Source organism: Chelon labrosus, assembly GCF_963514085.1.
Source record: "Chelon labrosus genome assembly, chromosome: 20".
NCBI lineage: Eukaryota > Metazoa > Chordata > Actinopteri > Mugiliformes > Mugilidae > Chelon > Chelon labrosus.
Window position 1 is genome coordinate 11369506 of NC_140353.1, and position 18431 is coordinate 11387936.

Sequence of the window (18431 nt, forward strand, 5' to 3'; positions counted from 1 at the left end):
AGCAGCCGCTGCCCCCCCCCTCTATGGATAGAAATGACAGCAAGAGCCCCGCAGCCATTAGCCTAACAGTAACCCACCGGAGCTGCTGGACGGTCTGCGCACGAATGATGCTGTGTGCTTAACACTAATCCTACATCTGTGTAGCCTACGCCACTTCGCATGTCCTACGGTGATCGTACGAACAAGACAGCCTGCGCACCTTTTCTGCAAATTCATGATGGTGTCTTTGCTGGACTACCGTGGAAAATGGCCCATGACGCCCGCCGTACACTTACAGTAAGTGCTGAAGTCAAGAAATAAAATCCCGTCAGTGTGTTTGTTGTGTGTAAAGGGAAGCAGACACGTAAAATGACCTACGCATGTGAGTTGATGGGAGTTCTGTGTCGCTGCCACACGCCCTTGTTTATTTGGACAAAATCTTCATAATGCGTTGTTTATTTTACAGTATGAATCTGTAGGCTAGATGTTCACAGACGAGGATGGGGTGCATCGGGGCTTATCTGCAGAAAATTAGACGCAGGATGAAGCTGGACCGGGTCAGGGAGCTGGGCCGACAGTATCCGGTCTTCTGCTTTCTGCTGCTGGTCCTGCTGCTGTCCACAGTGCTTTTAAATAGGCAAGAACCCATCACTAATGCCCTGACACTTACCTATTCACTTCATATGCTGGAATGTTTACTCTGTTAACGGCATTCTTCTGTTTTCATAGATATATTCACATTATAATGGTGTTTTGGTCCTTTCTGGCCGGAGTCGTCACTTTCTACTGCTCACTGGGACCCGAGTCTCTGCTGCCCAACATCTTAGTCTCCATTAAACCAAAGATCAAGGTAGGGCAAAAGGCAAGTGAACAGATTCGAGCTCTCAGAGTGGCTCAAGTGTAATGGATACGTTCATATAATTATTTGTTATGTTTGCTGTTGATGCTAAAGGGTCAAGAGATGCATCAAGAGACAGGACACAGTTACTTCAGCATCTGCAGTTATGCATTATGCTTGCTCTTAATCTAAGTTCACTTTCCCTTTGCAGTCATATCAACAGGAGCTGTTCCCATTGGGCCACAGCTGTGCTGTATGTGGAAAAATCAAATGCAAAAGGCACAGGTGAGTGACACGGTTACGTGGTGGTGCAGCGGTAAGTGAGGATATATCTGTGTTCTGTTCTATTCTGACCCAAGAATTTATATCAGCTGCAGTTACACTCACAGTGGATGTTCTCAGTGATGCAGCGAAGTAAAAAATAAAATAAAATTACATTGGAATGAATTTAAAAGCGAATTGGAAGATAAACAGTTTTGCTGATGGGAATCAAGGATGCTCAGCTCAGTTGTTTATCAGTTTATGGAAGATGTTACACTGCCCTCAAGTGGTCAAATAGGACACTAACGCATTTCTCTGTAAATAATACTGTAATTTTTTCTTTCCTTCTTTTTTTATTGATAGACCAACTCTGCTATTGGAAAACTACCAGCCATGGCTTGACCTTAAAGTTCCTTCTAAGGTGGATGCTTCACTTTCAGAGGTAAAACAGACACGCATTAACCACATCTACTTAAAATGTGTATGAACTTAAATGATCAAATTGTCTCATAATGTATTTTTTTCAGATTTTAGAGCTTGTCCTGGAAAATTTTGTGTATCCTTGGTATAGGTGAGCTATTTCTTACCTGTCATAATACATTTTTTGTATAATATGTTATGTGGCTTGATGGAAATGACTGGGCAGTATTTCTCTTTCAGAGACGTCACAGACGATGAGGCATTTGTAGACGAGCTTAGAGTGACTTTGCGTTTCTTTGCAGCTGTGCTGGTTCGCCGAACCCAGAAGGTGATAATTAGCCTGTTTCCGGTTCATCTTTCATCTTTGGATGCTGATGATTACAATGTTAATGATTCATTTCTGCCCTCAGGTGGATGTGGCATCCCTCATCACACGAAAGCTTCTTAAAGTTTCCATGAAGCACATTGAAATTATTTGTAAAGCAAGACAGAAAAGTACGGCTGATTTGATCACACACACAGTCGTTTAAATTGTGTTCACAATTAGATTAATGATTTTATATCTTTCACATGTAGTAAAGAACACAGAGTATCTTCAGCAAGCTGCCCTGGAGGAATATGGTCCTGATCTCCACGTGGCCCTTCGCAGTCGCAGAGATGAGCTGCTCTACCTCAGGAAGCTGACTGAGATGCTTTTCCCCTACATCCTGCCGCCAAAGGCTACAGACTGCAGGTAACACATCTTATAGTTACCTAAGTGAGCCTCGAGCTGAGTGCACAGCATGAATGTACTACATTGTCCTGCTAGGAAAAAGTCTGCCATACTGAGACTATACAAAAAAGATAAGGATCATCTTTACCCTTTCCTTCTCTCGTTTCCTGCTACTGTATCTCTTCATTCCTCTCAGATCTCTTACTCTCCTGATAAGAGAAGTCTTGGCTGGTTCTGTCTTCCTTCCTTCAATGGACTACTTGGCTGATCCTGTGAGTGTAGACATATTAAGGGCAGAAATTCAAAGCTGTTGTCACTTGAAGCCCCCTGCTAATACCGCATTTCAGTCTGAGTCTAAATTGGATTCTTAATCTGGTTACCAGTGTTAAGCATAAGCATTCAAAGGAAAACAAAGACGTGTCTTTAATTTTGTGAACTTACTGGCTGCTTTTTTTAATTTCAGGACACAGTAAATCATTTAATTTTGATACTCATCGACAACTCCCCTGTAAGTATATGACGAACTGTGAATTGATGTGCGTTTCCGTTTATATTCTGTATTTAAACCTGGTGATGCGGAGTGTTTAATATTTATAGGTGAAACATGTTTTCTATCTCCGCTCTCCCAACAGCCTGAAGAAGCCTCAGAGCCCACTTCAACATTAGTTCCTTTCCTAGAAAAATACTCAGATACTCGCAGCAAAAAGCCCTCAGTAAGTGTTTTATCTGATCCACTGGATACGCTATGTGACAATATTAGGTACAAATCTAATCACAATTTGCTGTCTAGTATGTAGGCTTCACCGAGCGTACCAAGAAATAGGAGGATCATATCCAAGATGCGTTTAAGGAACGCGGTGTCTGTTTGCTGCTCAGTCTTGTGGTATTCCTGCTGTGGTCTCACACATCAGGTTCTAAAGCTGGAGCTGAAGGAAATCAGAGAACAGCAGGATCTTCTCTTTCGCTTCATGAACTTCCTGAAGCAAGAAGGTGCTGTCCATGTACTCCAGTTCTGCCTTGCAGTAGGTAAGTGTTTCCCATACCTTCAGAAATCATGTTGAATCTGGTTATGTTTTTATTGATAATAGCCACTAGACTGCGTTTACTCTGCGCCCCATCCACAATGGGGTAAATTAAATACGGTTTTAAACTGCAAACAACTGAAATTATTAGCAAAACTCCCCGTAGACTGTTCATAATGACACTCCTGATGTCACAGTTACGCATTTTGCAACATTCTTAAACAGCAAGACTGTGATGTCCGACCTTCTTAATTTCTCAGAGGAATTCAACGACAGGATCCTGTGCCCGGAGCTGTCTGACTCGGAGAAGATGATGCTTCACGAGGAGGTGAAGAAAATCTATGAGACCTACTGTCTGGACGAGAGCGTTGACAAGATCCGCTTCGACCCCTTCATAGTGGAAGAGATACGCAACAGTATGCAGCATGGATCATTTATGAATTACTGCAATTCCTTCAACAAGCTCACATACCTATTACTCATATTAATTAGTATATGTATGTGTTTTTGTCTAACTTCCAGTTGCTGAGGGACCGTATGCACAGGTGGTGAAACTGCAGACCATGCGCTGCTTGTTTGAAGCCTATGAGCATGTCCTTTCGCTCCTGGAGAATGTTTTCACCCCCATGTTCTGTCACAGTGATGAGGTTAGCGAGAAACAAATTACTCAACTCATTATCACCCAACTCCTTGATAACACATGGCTCAACCCAATTTATCAATAACCTTTCTTTGCCAGGTTCACATTTAAATAGACATTCCAAAATACGATTAATTTACAAGAGACGGAAGGCTGATATTTTGTAACATTAGTATTTAGACATATCTTAGAAGTTATCTGCTAAATGTTGAAATTCGAACTAACTTGGAATTTGTTGACTCTGTTGTGCTATCCTCTGTCTTCTGATCCGTCTGCAACCAACCACTATCGGCCCTGTCATCAATACCAGACGAACAACTGACCAATGAGCTGTCGCTGGCGTTATGCCAAGCTGCCAAGTTGAATTTCACCCCTCAGAGGCAGTCTCATTGAATACAACTGGGTGGACCAGAGCTCAACCATTGTCCACAGCAGGCCACTGCCCTGCATGAATAGAGTGTCTGAAAATGATTATTACCACATTTTTCTCTTGTTGCTCCTCCCTTTCCTTATTCAAGCTAAAACATATGCCGTGTTTCTTCCCTTTAGCTTATATACTGTTCCAGATTTCAGCAGACTATGTTTGATTGCTAAGAACTTTATATTTCGTTTATCCATGTCTTTCTACAGTACTTTCGCCAGCTTCTGAGAGGTGCAGAATCCCCTGCCAGGAATTCCAAGATGAGCAGGTAGATTTCACTTAGGCAGTTTTTGTGTTTTTGTGTAAGAAAACCTTGTTTTATGATACACACGTGCCTTTTCATACTCTAGAAACGGAGAACCATTAAAACACAAAGCAGCTCTTTATTTTTCCAAGGGCCAAAATGAATGCTGTCTTTTTGATTTCACTGATTTGTTATGAAATTATCTTTATTGTCACAACACTCTGTGTCCCCATAGCCACTTCACTGTGAAGGCAGGATACAGTATGTGACAGGTGCATCAAATATAAACATCAGTTCAAGTTCAGTCTTAATACAGTCTGAAATAAGCTCTAAATTAGCCATGAAAATGAGAGCTTTTTTACTCTGCAGTATAATGAAACTTAAATTGACTTGAGCCCAGGGATCTCAACGTCTATGTTTTCTTTCACGAGGTGTGGTGTGTATGTGGCCTTGACGCCCAGCCACTAACTCCTTGTGCATATTGTTCCAGAAATAGCCTCAGTTTGGATGACATTCGGTGAGTATAAGGCATCGGTGTGCTGATCGAAACAGTGGCTGGCTGAGCAGTGCTGCACGCAAGATACAAAAGACATTCCATTCTTGCCTGAAGAGGGCGATGTGCTGCCTTTTTAACAACTTCACTGTACCCTGGGCCCAATGCAATCAGGGTCGCAGTTCAGTGAGCACTAGTTGATCATATGAAAATGTTTATTGCTAATCTAAAAATGCATGTTTTATGTGGGACTTTTGCTGTAGATGCAAATTAGAGAAGACTGAGAAAAGTGTAATCAGCTAATCATGCTAACCATAGCTCGAGCCACCGCTAATTACATGTTAATGAAGCTAATCAAGAGTCATGCTGGTTTAGGCTTTCATGATTTTCTCAGCAAATCAAGTTTGTTTGTTTCCAAAATTGCAGAATTAAACTTCCAAAAAACTCAGGGGGTAAAGTTTTTTTTTATTCTTCAGCTTTTTCATTTGGTTATTAGTCTTGTTATGAAGGCAGTTTTCAAAGCAGCATCTATTATGGCACTCAAAGAGGATAGAGGAAATAGCAGAAAATGGCTTTCACACATTCACTTTCATTAACCAAGTTCAAGCCTAATCTCCCTGCATATCTGCGACTGAGAAACCCCTTCCACTCTGCCCATTTGTCTGCCTGTTATTCCATCTATGTATTGCCACCACCGTGTTGTGTCTGTGACTGTATGTCCACTCTGATTCTGTAACCACCATACTGCCTGCCCTGGTATGATCCGCGGCCCTCTCCCTCGTCTTGCCCATGGGGATGTGACCCTGTTCTGCTTATAGTTCCTGGGACTGGAGCCCCGAGTCCCCATCCTCACTGTTCACCGCCTCTGGCAGCTCTTCACCTGCATCTTTTAACTCCCTCCATGCCCAGTCCACGTTCACAAACTTCCCATATGGCTCACTATCTCACCGCCACCCATCGCCCAAGTAAGTCAGGGTCCATCTGTGTGTCACAGGTTGCTCAGTGTGGTGTCATGCTGTCCAATTTCCCCCACGTGACCCCACCCCCCCCCCCATTCCCAGCCACATGCGTGCATGGTGGGGCCGTTGCATGAGTTTGTATATTTTATGTGTACTTTTTTCCAATTTTGCTATGGTAAAAGATTTTCCTATTGTTTATCACATTGCAGTAACTTTTCTATGTTCAAATTCACCCGTGTATTTATGTCACTTATTGTATCCTACATAGTACCCAGGATGTTGTGTTTCTTTTCTGGTTGATGGCACCTTCAACATTTGTGCGAACATTAAAATTTATGATCCCCTTCAAACCAAACATCTGTTCATGAAATCACTGCTCTCTGCTTTGTACTGCGTTTGCTTTTGGCCTTGCAGGCATTTCATTGTAAGACGACTGTGAAGTGTCATCTTGGCTTGGGTTTGGCTACTTCAGCTTTTCCCTCCTGTGTGCTTTCATGATACCGATGCAGTATGTCGCTTCTTCTCCCCCGTGGTTCCTACCCTGTGACCTCTCTCGAGCTGCATGCGCTTTGCTGAAGCCATTCCAGTCTTCTCCATCATTTATTGTTTAATATCCTCCTTGTTCGAACTACAGGAGCACGTCAAAGAGGGGTGAGTCCTTTGGGATCAGCCGCATTGGCAGTAAGATCAAAGGAGTGTTCAAGAGCACAACTATGGAAGGAGCCATGCTGCCGTCCTACGGATTAGTAGAGGGGGAGGATGATATGGTGAGACAGATCTGAAATAAATGTAATTTATACATCATGAAAGTGCTTGTTATGCTCACAGGTTAATAGTGGCCTGTAGTGTCTAGATTGTTTTTTGCATATTTAGAAATGTGGAAATATCTCTGGATCATTCTGCAATTTAAAGCAGTATGTCATATTTACAATAAGTCATAAAATATGTTCTTAATCATTTAGCACAGCCAAAACCCCAGTTCCAAACTGAAACGATATTAATATCATGGCCACATGGGGGTATTGATGAGTAAAGAAAGAAAGTTTCTTCATAGTTTCTCATATCTGCCTTTCTTGTGTGAACTCTAAAGTTTTACATTTTGATGAAGTGAATGTGGTGTTCTGGAAAACCAACTGAACATTACATGTGTCTCAGTACTGCCTTTTATTTTATTACCTTTGCTCTCTAGTTTGACAAACATTTGTTTCCACACAGTTTAGACATAATATGCGTAGAGAGAGTGTGAGAGTGTAGCTCCATCGAAGCTTTATCAGTTATGTTCAGTCTAATAATAAAATCAAAGTTACATGTCTGGGCGATTATGGCAAAGGGACAGTGGATCTTGATAAACAATATAGATCTTTCAACAGTGCTTTAAAATAATATTTAAGTATTTGCCTATGAGGAAACTACATGAGAAAACTACTAAATGAAACAAATGAAAAAGCTTAGTTTTTGTTTGTATAGTTCTATCATATTTACAGATATAATCTCACAGACTCAATAGCTGCAGCCGCTGAAACCTCTACTGCTGTCTGTGAATACCTGTCCTGTATTTAGTGTAAGAGGATATCCTGTGTTTACTTTTGCATTTCCCTTTGGTGTGGCCCAAGGCACAGCTGTTTTAGTACTTTATCCAGTAGTGATTGTGAGACTGCAAACAGTCAATTAATTTTCCTGAGTTGAGCTGCAGCGTTTCCTTCCTTAACAGTAGCAGCTTTGTTTATCAGCTATGAAAATCTTTTCATTCTGTTCTTGTCCTTTATGTCTCTCACTTCACCCCATTCAAGGTGGAGGAAGCCATGATGGTGCTGGAGGATGACTCCCCCATGGAGGCAGCCTCCACCCCCAGTACCCCCAGAAACCTCTCAGCCTGGAACATCACGATCCCCTACATTGATTTCTACGATGACGATGTAAAGAGGGAGAGGATTCCTGTGTTCTGTATCGATGTGGAGCGCAACGACCGGAAAGCAGGTGAGGCTGTGCTGAGGTTTTCTTTCTCTCGTGTCATCTAGGGGGGCATTCTGCCTTGCTGCATGGTGTGTATACCTTCTCTGCAGAAGGTAATTTTGCATTTCATGTGAGAGTTTGATCAATAATTTGCAGTGTTACTGTCTGTAGGTTTTGGCTGAATGAATTCAAACTGGATGATTTTATCTGCAAGAATAAATATTCATGAGTAAGAGAGCAACAAACAGTTCAAACACTGTCATCACCTAATAAGTATACAGATCACCCAGGTCACAGTATAGCTAAAACAAGACTAAAGCAAAGGCAGCTGGACTTGTTTGAGTTAACTCTCACGCTAAAATAAACAGTTGAACATGCATACACAGAGAAGACAGATTAATACAAACGTTGGGCTTGTATACTTTGTACACACGACGCACAGTGCAAGAAATAGTACACAAACTGGCCACTTTTCTTGTATCTTGAGCTGTTTAATAAGTCCGTCCCACCTATTGATTACAACTTTGCTGTTACTGTTTTTGAGCATTATTATTTGATAAGATGTAATCTTTATTAAAGAGCCAAGACACTTTTTAAAGGAAGGCCTTTCAAGCCTTGTCAGTGTTTGGGGACTAATCCAAGCTCTGAAACAATTCCGATACATGCAACTTTAAATTCTGCATTATTCAACCCTTCCACAAGACCCCTATTCTCATACACTGTAAAGCCCTGCCTCACAGTTATAAGACAGGACAATCCCACAGTGCATGTGGAAGGGAGTCCTGAGTCACTTTACATATCCAGCTGACCTTATTGTGGCTCACAGTGCTGGAAAAACAACACCAGATATATTTGTCACTCTGGTGTTAAATATTGTCTCAAAAACAGCTTTAGAGATGTTTTTACTGTCAGTTTTGCTCTTTTGTCTTTTTGTCATTTGTGTATACATCACCAAAGGCCTGCTAAAGCAGCTCTTTGTGTGGAACTCTCTGAAATTCCTGAACAGAGACGTGTTGAAGTATGTGCTAACTAAGGTTTGATGTAATTTATTAAGTCTGGATGTCTGTCTTCCTGCAGTTGGACACGAGACTGAGCACTGGTCTGTGTACAGAAGATATCTGGAGTTCTATGTCCTTGAATCAAAGCTCACTGAGTTCCATGGTAGGTTTTTTTTGTGTTTCGTATTGTTGTTTATGTGCAGAATAAGAAAGCCTCTGCACTGTGCAGGAAAGGAAGTAATTTTCTCAGTGTTAAGGACTCCAGAGAATTCATAGAACTTCCAAGAATCATTTAAGGATTTGGAAAACTCAAAGTCGTTATTCATCTTCATCTTCTGTAACCACTTTTCCTGTGAAGGGTTGTTGGGGGACTGGAGCATTTCCCGGCACTCTCGGGTGGGAGGCGGGGTACACCCTGGACAGGTCGGCAGTCTATCACAGGGCTAACACAGAGAGACAGACAACCATTCACACTCAAATGCACACCTACAGCCAATTTAGAATCACCAGTTAACCTAACGAGCATGTCTTTGGACGGTGGGAGGAAGCTGGAGTACCCAGAGAGAACCAACACAGACACAGGGAGAACATGCAAACTTCACACAGAAAGGCCCCATTCGGCTTACAGTTGTTATTTTCCAGTCGCAATAAAAGAAAGGCTTTTTGTTTAAGTATTTTATCAGTGTTCCTCTTTGTAAAATCCTATACCCTTCTGTAGGCTCATTTCCGGACGCGCAATTGCCCTCGAAGAGAATAATTGGTCCCAAGAATTATGAGTTTCTCAGATCCAAGCGAGAGGAGTTCCAGGAGTACCTCCAGGTGAATATAGACTGAGACTTGCTTATTGCCTCCGAATTGTATAAGAGTGAGTATATGTAGATTAATGGGTTTGGAGAAGAGCCAGAATTCAACAAGATATTAAGTCTTTTATACATGTAAATATTAGGGATGGCCCGATCCGATACTTAGGATCGGTATCGGCCCGATATTGGTCAAAATTTCAGGATCGGATATCGGAAAAAATAACTATAGCCCGTCCGATCCGATACCTAAGCCCAAATGCTCAACTTAATTTTGCGCGACATGCCGTAAACAGAGAGCAGCTGCTGCAAGTGTGTGTAAACAGAACCAATTGTGACAGTGAATTAGCCTAGCGCTCTTATCATGTCAGCTGTGTGGAGTTACTTTGCACGCAAGGAAGAGAAGTGTAAAGCAGCCGAATGGAACTTGTGCAACGCGAGTGTCTCAAGGGGTGGCAGCAGCACCGGACGCAAGTGTTTGTGACAGTTATTTAAAGTTAGCAGTCACTTAAAGCAGCTATATGTCCTATAGCAGGGGTGCCCATTACGTGATCGCGATCGACCGGTGCGGGTAGATCGCGTGCCATTGGAAAAAATAAAATGTTTTAGATGTTAGTCTGGCTTAACAATTAACTGTTGCACCTCCAAAACAAACAGCAAGACAAACGTTCATCTTTATTTATTTCTACTTTAAATTTGCAACATGTCCTCAGTTCAGCGGCACACATCCACAGCCACGCACAACTTCAACCACAACTCAGGACTACCGTCTTTCGTAAAGAGACAGCGCTATTTTTCTAAAGGTGCAGTGCACCAATTTTTCTTGATAAAAATAAAAACAAAGATGGATAGAGCTTTTAACACTGTAGCAACAATTAATATGACTTAGGATACACAGGTAGATCACTTTGACTTGGTCATTGTAAAAGCAGCTCGCAAGCCAAAAAAGTGTGGGCACCCCTGTCCTATTCTTCAATGGTACTAAGTCCATTCTATATCTAGTTTGATATGGGTGTTTTACATACAGTTCAACCCCAGAGGTTACATGTGAAAGAAGAAACATTCAAGTTTGCAGTTTTCACTGATTTGAAGTTTAAATAAAGTGCTTATGGCTTGAGGCACATTGTGGGCTGTTTTATTTCTTCCCTTAGGGGAGCAGAATATTTGTTGCAGTTTGACCATGGTGTTTTTAGATGTCCATATTAAGCAAAGTACATCTATACAAACTATATGTATCATAAACAACTTAACAGAGGAGAAAAGAAGGTATCGGATAGATATCGGTATCGGCAGATACTCCAAATTGCAGTATCGGTATCGGACATGAAAAAGTTGGATCGAGCCATCCCTAGTAAATATATTAGGGTGGAGATAAACCAGCTTTTCCATGAAGCAGAAATCCTGTGAAGTGTTTCGTTGGCAGTGACAGTTCAGTCTGTAATAGGGTATGAACTTTTAGTTTAAATTTGCTTCAGACAGCAAGATTAAATCAGGAACCACGTTTCAGAGAAACTCCTTTAAGGAATGATTGTAAGGAAACTGTGAGTCAGAACAGAAGACGGATTAAATCACATTGAAACAGAGAAGGGTTGATTCTGCACTTGGCTATTGTGTGGGCAGATGCAGTTGTTCAAGACAAAGAGGAAATGACAGAATGGGTTCAGACTCTTCAGAAGCAAACTTGGTGCACTTTAAAGACCCATTTAAGTGGTGCATTCAAGGACTCTCTAATAAGATTTGAGACATTTATGTAGAAAAATGACCTAGTTCACACCCTGCACAAATTGAAGGAGATTTTTCTCACAAATCAAATGTATCTGAACTGGAGCTTCCCTGAACATGCTACGCTCCACGATCACACAAAAAAACTGTGGAAATATTGGCTGTGATGGAAGTCTTTACCAGTTGACTTTTATGTAATGGTGGAATTAACAGACAGAACAGGCTGCTTTGAAGGGCTGGATAACCTCGGTTAAAGCCTGAATAACATGTTTGCACTCAGTTTTCCTCTTAAAGTCAAACGTATTTTGAAAGCTCCACTTCCTCCCGTTGATGGTCTGATACAGAAAAAAAAAAACGAAGAAGATATTTTTGTCCATTCTTTGCAGAAACTTTTGCAGCACCCGGAGCTGAGCAACAGCCAGCTGCTGGCCGACTTCCTGTCTCCTCACAGCATGGAGTCTCAGTTCCTGGACAAGATGTTACCTGACGTTAACCTCGGTATGAGGAAGATAGATTATATTTAACAACACAACATTTCAAACACACAGTGAAAATGTTTGATCAGGCTGACCTTTGGATGCAGTGAAGTGATAAGTGTGACAGAACCATAAATCACTGAGATAAAGTGTTTCTATTTCACAGGAAAAATCATTAAGTCAGTTCCCAGCAAGCTGATAAAAGAGGTAAGGAATGTATTCACTGTGCTGTGTTTGTTTGTGTGTGCGCTGGGACACTGCAAGATACAGATGTTTGTAAATGTCACTTTTGTATTGTGTAATTTTAGATTTTAAGAATTGTGTATGACAGATACATCTTTATGAGAAATAATACTCTCGTTTTAAATTATACAAACTGTTTTCTGTGTTTCCTGCCAGAAAGGGCAGCATCTGGAGCCTTTCATCCAGTCTTTCTTCAACTCCTGTGAATCTCCCAAACCCAAACCTAGCCGCCCTGAGCTTACTATCCTGAGCCCCACTTCAGAAAATGATAAAAAGGTCAGTGGTTATAACTTTCATTTTCTCTCTTACTCTGTACAAGCACAGGCCAGAGGAATTTTGTTCTTTTAACAGTGGAGTCCTCACTCCAAATTTAATTCATAGTATCCAAAAAAGTTGACAACAAGGGCAACTGGAATTAATTGCTTTGCAACTTGAAAAAGAAGAGAGATCCGAGGCACTCAAAAAAGATGCATATAAAAACTTTTATTAGACTACTTAAACATGCTTACGCGTTTCAGCCTAGCTGGCCTTCATCAGAGCAGTTCTAAAATGGCTGTGTGTTTGCCACTCTTTCTAAGCTGATCAATCAAGCAGGTCACATGACTAACAGAAATCACCTGCTTGATAAATCACATGACAATCCATGTTAAAAAAGAAGAAAATATTAAACAAGAAGTACAATTGGTATCAATACAAAACATTTCATAAAGCAACACTATTTATCAAAATACAGAAGCACTTTGTCATTTTTTATCATATAATTTAGAGCTAGACAACAGAAAGACTAATCTCCATCACATTTAATGTGGGCATAACCTGGGATGTTGAAATAACCTAGAGAAAAGGAGAGAAATCAAGTTCAAGATTCAGTCCTGGGTATGTTGTTGCTTTTAAAGTATAGATCCAAAACGATTCTCTTTGTAAAAGTTTTTTTAGAATATCCCCCCCTCTAATTGATTTTGCAATATGTTCTATTCCTAATATTTTGCTTTGCAACTTGTTTTAGACTTTTATACAGTTTATGTGAGCTAAGACATCATCATAGGAACTGTGTGTTTGTGGAGTTGTGTCTGTGTCTGTGCAAAGTAGCTTCCATAAATAAATACATTGATACATACAGAAAAAAATATATTTAAATATGAATAAAATAAAATATCTAATTAAATCACAAGGGAAATAATATGATGCTGAATAACTACAGAAGCCAACTTAAACAGTTGTTTATTGTCTCTTTATTTATCTTTGATTGTGGCAGTTTTCATTTTTCGTACGAAGACATGTTATTAGACCTGGCAAATAAGGCTTTGAGCATTTGATTTAAAAAACTTGTGAACTAATGGGAGTGTTGACAATTTAGTGCATTTCTGGTTGATTACACAAAAATGATATGGGGTCCACTTAACTGACGTACCACAACAGACGTGTTATTATCTTGACTTTGCAGTGATAAATGCAGTTAACGTTTTGTCACACAGTTTAGAAAACATTAGATGGAATTTTAACATTTGTTCTGTCAGTCTCTTGTAACTGGAAAAGCTCTTCAGGCTTAAAAATAGTCAAAGGATGTTTTAAATGGCTCTGGTCTTAAAAACTGATGTCACTTCCTTTCCTGCAGCTCTTCAATGACCTCTTCAAAAACAATGCCGGTCGATCAGAGATGACAGAGAAGAGACACAATCAGAACTACTTCATGGAAATGATCACAGTTGAAGGGGTGTATGACTACTTAATGTATGTGGGTAAGTGGATGTACTGTATTTGTTTGTTTAAGTTTTTGTTTGTTTTTATATGTTTGATATGCTTTTATTCACTGGAAAGTGTGTTAAAGAGGATTTGCTTCATTCAAAAAACCATAAAGCTCACAGGCATACAAGGAGTGATTTATGTAAAAATAAATATAAGCTGACAGAAAAAAACATCCAGGAATTTACTGAACAGTTTCCACTTGCATGTCTCCATGAAATGTTTAATTATATATTTTAGAGGTATGAGCGAATTATTACAAAATCACTCACTGACGCGTATGGAATATATTCCAATAGCAGATAAAAACAATGAAAAAACACAGTGAAGCAATACTTTTGTACGTGTCACATGAATATTTTAATGTAATAGCTGCCAGCTGAAGGTACAGCGGCTTGCAAAAGTATTCATACCCCTTGAACTTTTCCACATTTTGTCACATTACGACCACAAACATAAATAAATTTTGTTGGAATTTTATGTGAAAGACCAACACAATGCGGCACACAATTGTGAAGTACAAAGAAAATTATACATGATTTTATTTATTTATTTATTTTTTAAATAAAAAACTGAAAAGTGCGGTGTGCAAAAGTATTCAGCCCCCTTGAGTCAATACTTTGTGGAACCGCCTTTTGCTGCAATTACAGCTGCAAGTCTTTTGAGGTATGTCTCTACCAGCCTTGCACATCTCGAGACTGCAAATTTTGCCCATTCTTCTTTGCAAAACACCTCAGTCAGCTCAGTCAGATTAGATGGAGAGCGTTTGTGAACGGCTGTTTTCAGATTTTGCTACAGATTCTCGATTGGACTTAGGTCTGGACTTTGACTGGGCCATTCCAATACATGAATATGTTTTGTTTTAAACCATTCCACTGTTGCCCTGGCTTTATGTTTAGGGTCGTTGTCCTCCTGAAAGGTGAACCTCCGCCCCACTCTCAAGTCTTTTGCAGAAACGTCGATGTCATTCATGAAGCACTCGATGTTCAGAGGCAGGTCGGAGGAGTTGGCGCTCATGAGCTTCTTCAGTTTCTCGCATTCCTGGTACAGCCGCAGCACAGCCCTCGGGTTGTCCCGCACGTTGAGCTTGTACTTGCCCTTAAACTCCTCGCAGAAGTAATCTACCATCGTCTCGTCAAAATCACATCCTCCGAGATAAGGGTCAAACGCCGTGGAAAGAACCTGATGGACCAGATTGACACTTCCAGTTTAAAAATACAAATATAGTTGTGGTTGCAAGCGGAAAAAAAGGTGAAAGGCTGACCTTGAGTTTGCCTCAACAGGTTTTTTTCCAAGATTGCTCTGTATTTGGCTCCATCCATCTTCCCATCAACCCTGACTATCTTCCCTGTCCCTGCCGAAGAGAAGCACCCCCAGAACATGATGCTGCCACCACCATGTTTGACAGGGGGGATGGTGTGTTCAGAGTGATGTGCAGTGTTAGTTTTCCGGCACACATAACGTTTTGCATTTAGGCCAAAAAGTTCAATTTTGGGCTCATCAGACCAGAGCACCTTCTTCCAGATGTTTGCTGTGTCCCCCACATAGCTTCTGGCAAACATCAAACGGCACTTCTTGTGGTTTTCTTTTAACAATGGCTTTCTTCTTGCCACTCTTCCGTAAGGGCCAGATTTGTGCAGTTCACGACCAGTAGTTGTCCTGTGGACAGATTCCCCCACCTGAGCTGTGGACCTCTGCAGTTCATCCAGAGTCCCCATGGGCCTCTTGGCCACATCCCTGATCAATGCTCTCCTTGTTCAGCCTGTAAGTTTAGGTGGACAGCTGTGTCTTGGTAGGTTTGCAGTTGTGCCACACTCTTTCCATTTCCGGATGATGGATTGAACAGTGCTCCGTGAGATGTTCAAAGCTTGGGAAACCTTTTTTAACCCTGCTTTAAACTTCCCTGCGGCTTTATCCCTGACCTGTCTGGTGTGTTCCTTGGACTTCATGATGCCGTTTGCTCCCCAATATGCTCTTAATAAACCTCTGAGGCCGTCACAGAACAGCTGTGTTTGTACTGGGATTAGATTACACACAGGTGAACTCTATTTAGTCATTAGGTCAACATTCGATCATTCAGCAATCATCAGGTAACTTCTGAAGGAAACTGGTTGCACTCAGAGAAAAGGGGGCTGAATACTTTTGCACACCGCACTTTTCAGTTTTTTAATTGTAAAAAAAAATTAAAATCATGTAAAATTTTCTTTGTACTTCACAATTGTGTGCCACTCTGTGTCAGTCTTTCTCATAAAATTCCAATAAAATATATTCATATTTGTGGTTGTAATGTGACAAAATGTGGAAAAGTTCAAGGGGTGTGAATACTTTTGCAAGCCACTGTAAATCTAACACTATTAGTTCCTTGGGGTTTGAGATTGTTTGAAAGCTATTGTGAAGTAAATATTTAGGATTTGCAATTTAATTTACAGTATGTATGTGTTGTTAAATCCATATTTACGTCGACAGTGGAAAAACAACAGGTTTTACATTAAAATATAAATAAAATACAGAATGTAAAACATTGCTGCAGAACTATAGCCTACTAAGCATAGATGATGAGGGTTTTCTTAAGAATCACCGGGCCCCTGACTTGCTGTACCATTATTTGCTCACGTTCACGTTTTATCTTCCACTGTTTGCCTTCTTCTTCATGGTTGTCAGCCCGAGTCGTATTCCACATCCCTGACTGGTTGCATCACCTGCTAATGGGTGGCAGGATCCTGTTCAAGAACACACTGGAGGCCTACGTAGACTTTTACCTTCAGTGCAAACTGAACCAGGTGGTCCAGGAGCACCGGCTTGTCTCACTCATCACCCTGCTCAGAGGTACACGTCTGTTAATCAGCCAGAGACTGATTCTCTTTGCATTCTTGCATTTTTACAACAGGATGATTATTTATTTAATTAAATGATGTGCTGTTATTTTTCCCTCACAGACACAGTTTTCTGCGAAAGCAGCACGCCACGCTCGGCCCAGGACAAGCAAAGGAGGGCGAAGAAGGCGTTTGAGGAGATGATGAGCTATATTCCAGGTATTCATCCAAGTCTTCCTGGTAGTTTGTTTTTGTAATTTGTCGACCACCTTACTTCATACACTACAGGACAAATGTCCAGCAGTGAGAGCAAATAGTCTGTTATTAATGTCTTGGCTAAGAATTCATGAGCCATTTATCTCTAGACTTTCTGGGGAAATGTATCGGCGAAGAGACCAAGTATGAAGGTTTACGTCTTCTCTTCGATGGACTGCAGCAGCCCGTTCTTAATAAACAGGTACAAGAACCCTCACACACACACGCACACACACACATATATGTGTATATATATATATATATATGCGCACACACACACACACAGAGAAAGCATTCCTCAGAAAACAGAATCCGACAAACAAAAAAATTGACCGAAGGCAAGATGTGAGTGTTAAAATATGAAGGAAAATGACTCTGGGCTCCTGCTTTTTTCCCACCTCCAGCTGACATATGTGCTGCTGGATATCGCCATTCAAGAACTTTTTCCTGAACTTAACAAGGTAAGAGATGCTGTTGTTGAATTCCAAAGAAATACAGTGGCAGAACATCCTCCCAGTCACCCATCATTTATACGCTCTTATTCTTTGCAGGGCTTCCAATATATTTGGACATAAAAAACGTTTTTACCACCTACACCTACGTTTATATGCCTCATATAAATTTACATGTGAAACTGTACCATGATCCCTGATACAGTCATTTTGCATGTAAGTGCAGAACTACTTGTATAGTAGGTCCACTGAGAATAATGTACTAGGACAGTGAGATTAGGATTTTCTTTAAAATAGTACGCAGTCATGTCTTTCTATATTAAATGTAAATGGAGCACCAAATTATGTTGACTGTTGTGCTAACGCTGTGCTTTTGTTTCCTCAGCAAGTACAGAAGGAGACCTCTGTGATGGCTCCATGGATGTGAAAAAGTGAACATGAGCTAACATGTCTAACACGCATGAACTCATCCTACACTAATCCAGAGATTCTTTTGTGAATCTGAAACTAACATTTACAGTATCTGATACCTGCTGTCGCAAGAAGAGGGAACTAAACACTTCTCCTGGTGTGTGTCATTCATTTGTAAAGTAAATTTTATAACTTAACAATAAATGAGTGTTGCACTGACACTGAGTTCCTTGTGTAATTAGTGTCATTGGTATAATATACTTTTATTTTGTTCCCAAACATGAATACTCCTATGAAACTATCACCTCATTTCACAAATCTCACACACTTTGGATCTGAATTGACAAACCTGAGTACGTGCTGAGGCAGTCTTGTGCACGTCCCCATTATACCATCAATTAAAACCACCACTATTTGTCTAATAATACTAAATAAATGACCTGTGAACTGCAGGCTTATTAGCTCGATTCAAAGGAATGTGGTCTCTTTCGGATTAATGCCAGGATGCAGTTGAATTTCCTGAATTTTCACTTTATTACAACAACCTTACAAAAGGACAGGGGATGACAAACAGCA

At 40.7% G+C, this 18431-nt stretch overlaps 1 protein-coding gene across 4 annotated transcripts; it reads left to right on the top strand.

The window, feature by feature from the left end:
- Positions 1-72: 72 nt before the first annotated feature.
- On the top strand, positions 73-17965 carry LOC311505020 (sorting nexin-14-like). Of its 4 annotated transcripts, XM_084568405.1 has the most exons (31): positions 73-276; positions 446-616; positions 709-829; positions 1029-1102; positions 1442-1520; positions 1606-1649; positions 1739-1826; positions 1909-1993; positions 2075-2231; positions 2407-2482; positions 2674-2718; positions 2843-2923; positions 3122-3236; positions 3493-3648; positions 3755-3879; positions 4503-4561; positions 5028-5054; positions 5849-5995; positions 6624-6756; positions 7780-7966; positions 9020-9103; positions 9659-9759; positions 11849-11960; positions 12105-12145; positions 12338-12457; positions 13797-13920; positions 16586-16750; positions 16861-16956; positions 17103-17194; positions 17397-17453; positions 17830-17965. In XM_084568405.1, the coding sequence occupies exons 2-31, from the start codon at positions 480-482 to the stop codon at positions 17869-17871; spliced, it is 2970 nt and encodes a 989-aa protein (XP_084424531.1). In that variant the 5' UTR covers positions 73-276; positions 446-479; the 3' UTR covers positions 17872-17965. The 4 variants fall into 4 exon arrangements, with proteins under 4 accessions (XP_084424531.1, XP_084424532.1, XP_084424534.1 ...); XM_084568406.1 differs by lacking the exon at positions 5028-5054; XM_084568408.1 differs by lacking the exons at positions 73-276; positions 446-616; positions 709-829; ... (4 more) ...; positions 1909-1993; positions 2407-2482 and having other exon boundaries at positions 2224-2231.
- The last annotated feature ends 466 nt before the right edge of the window (positions 17966-18431 follow it).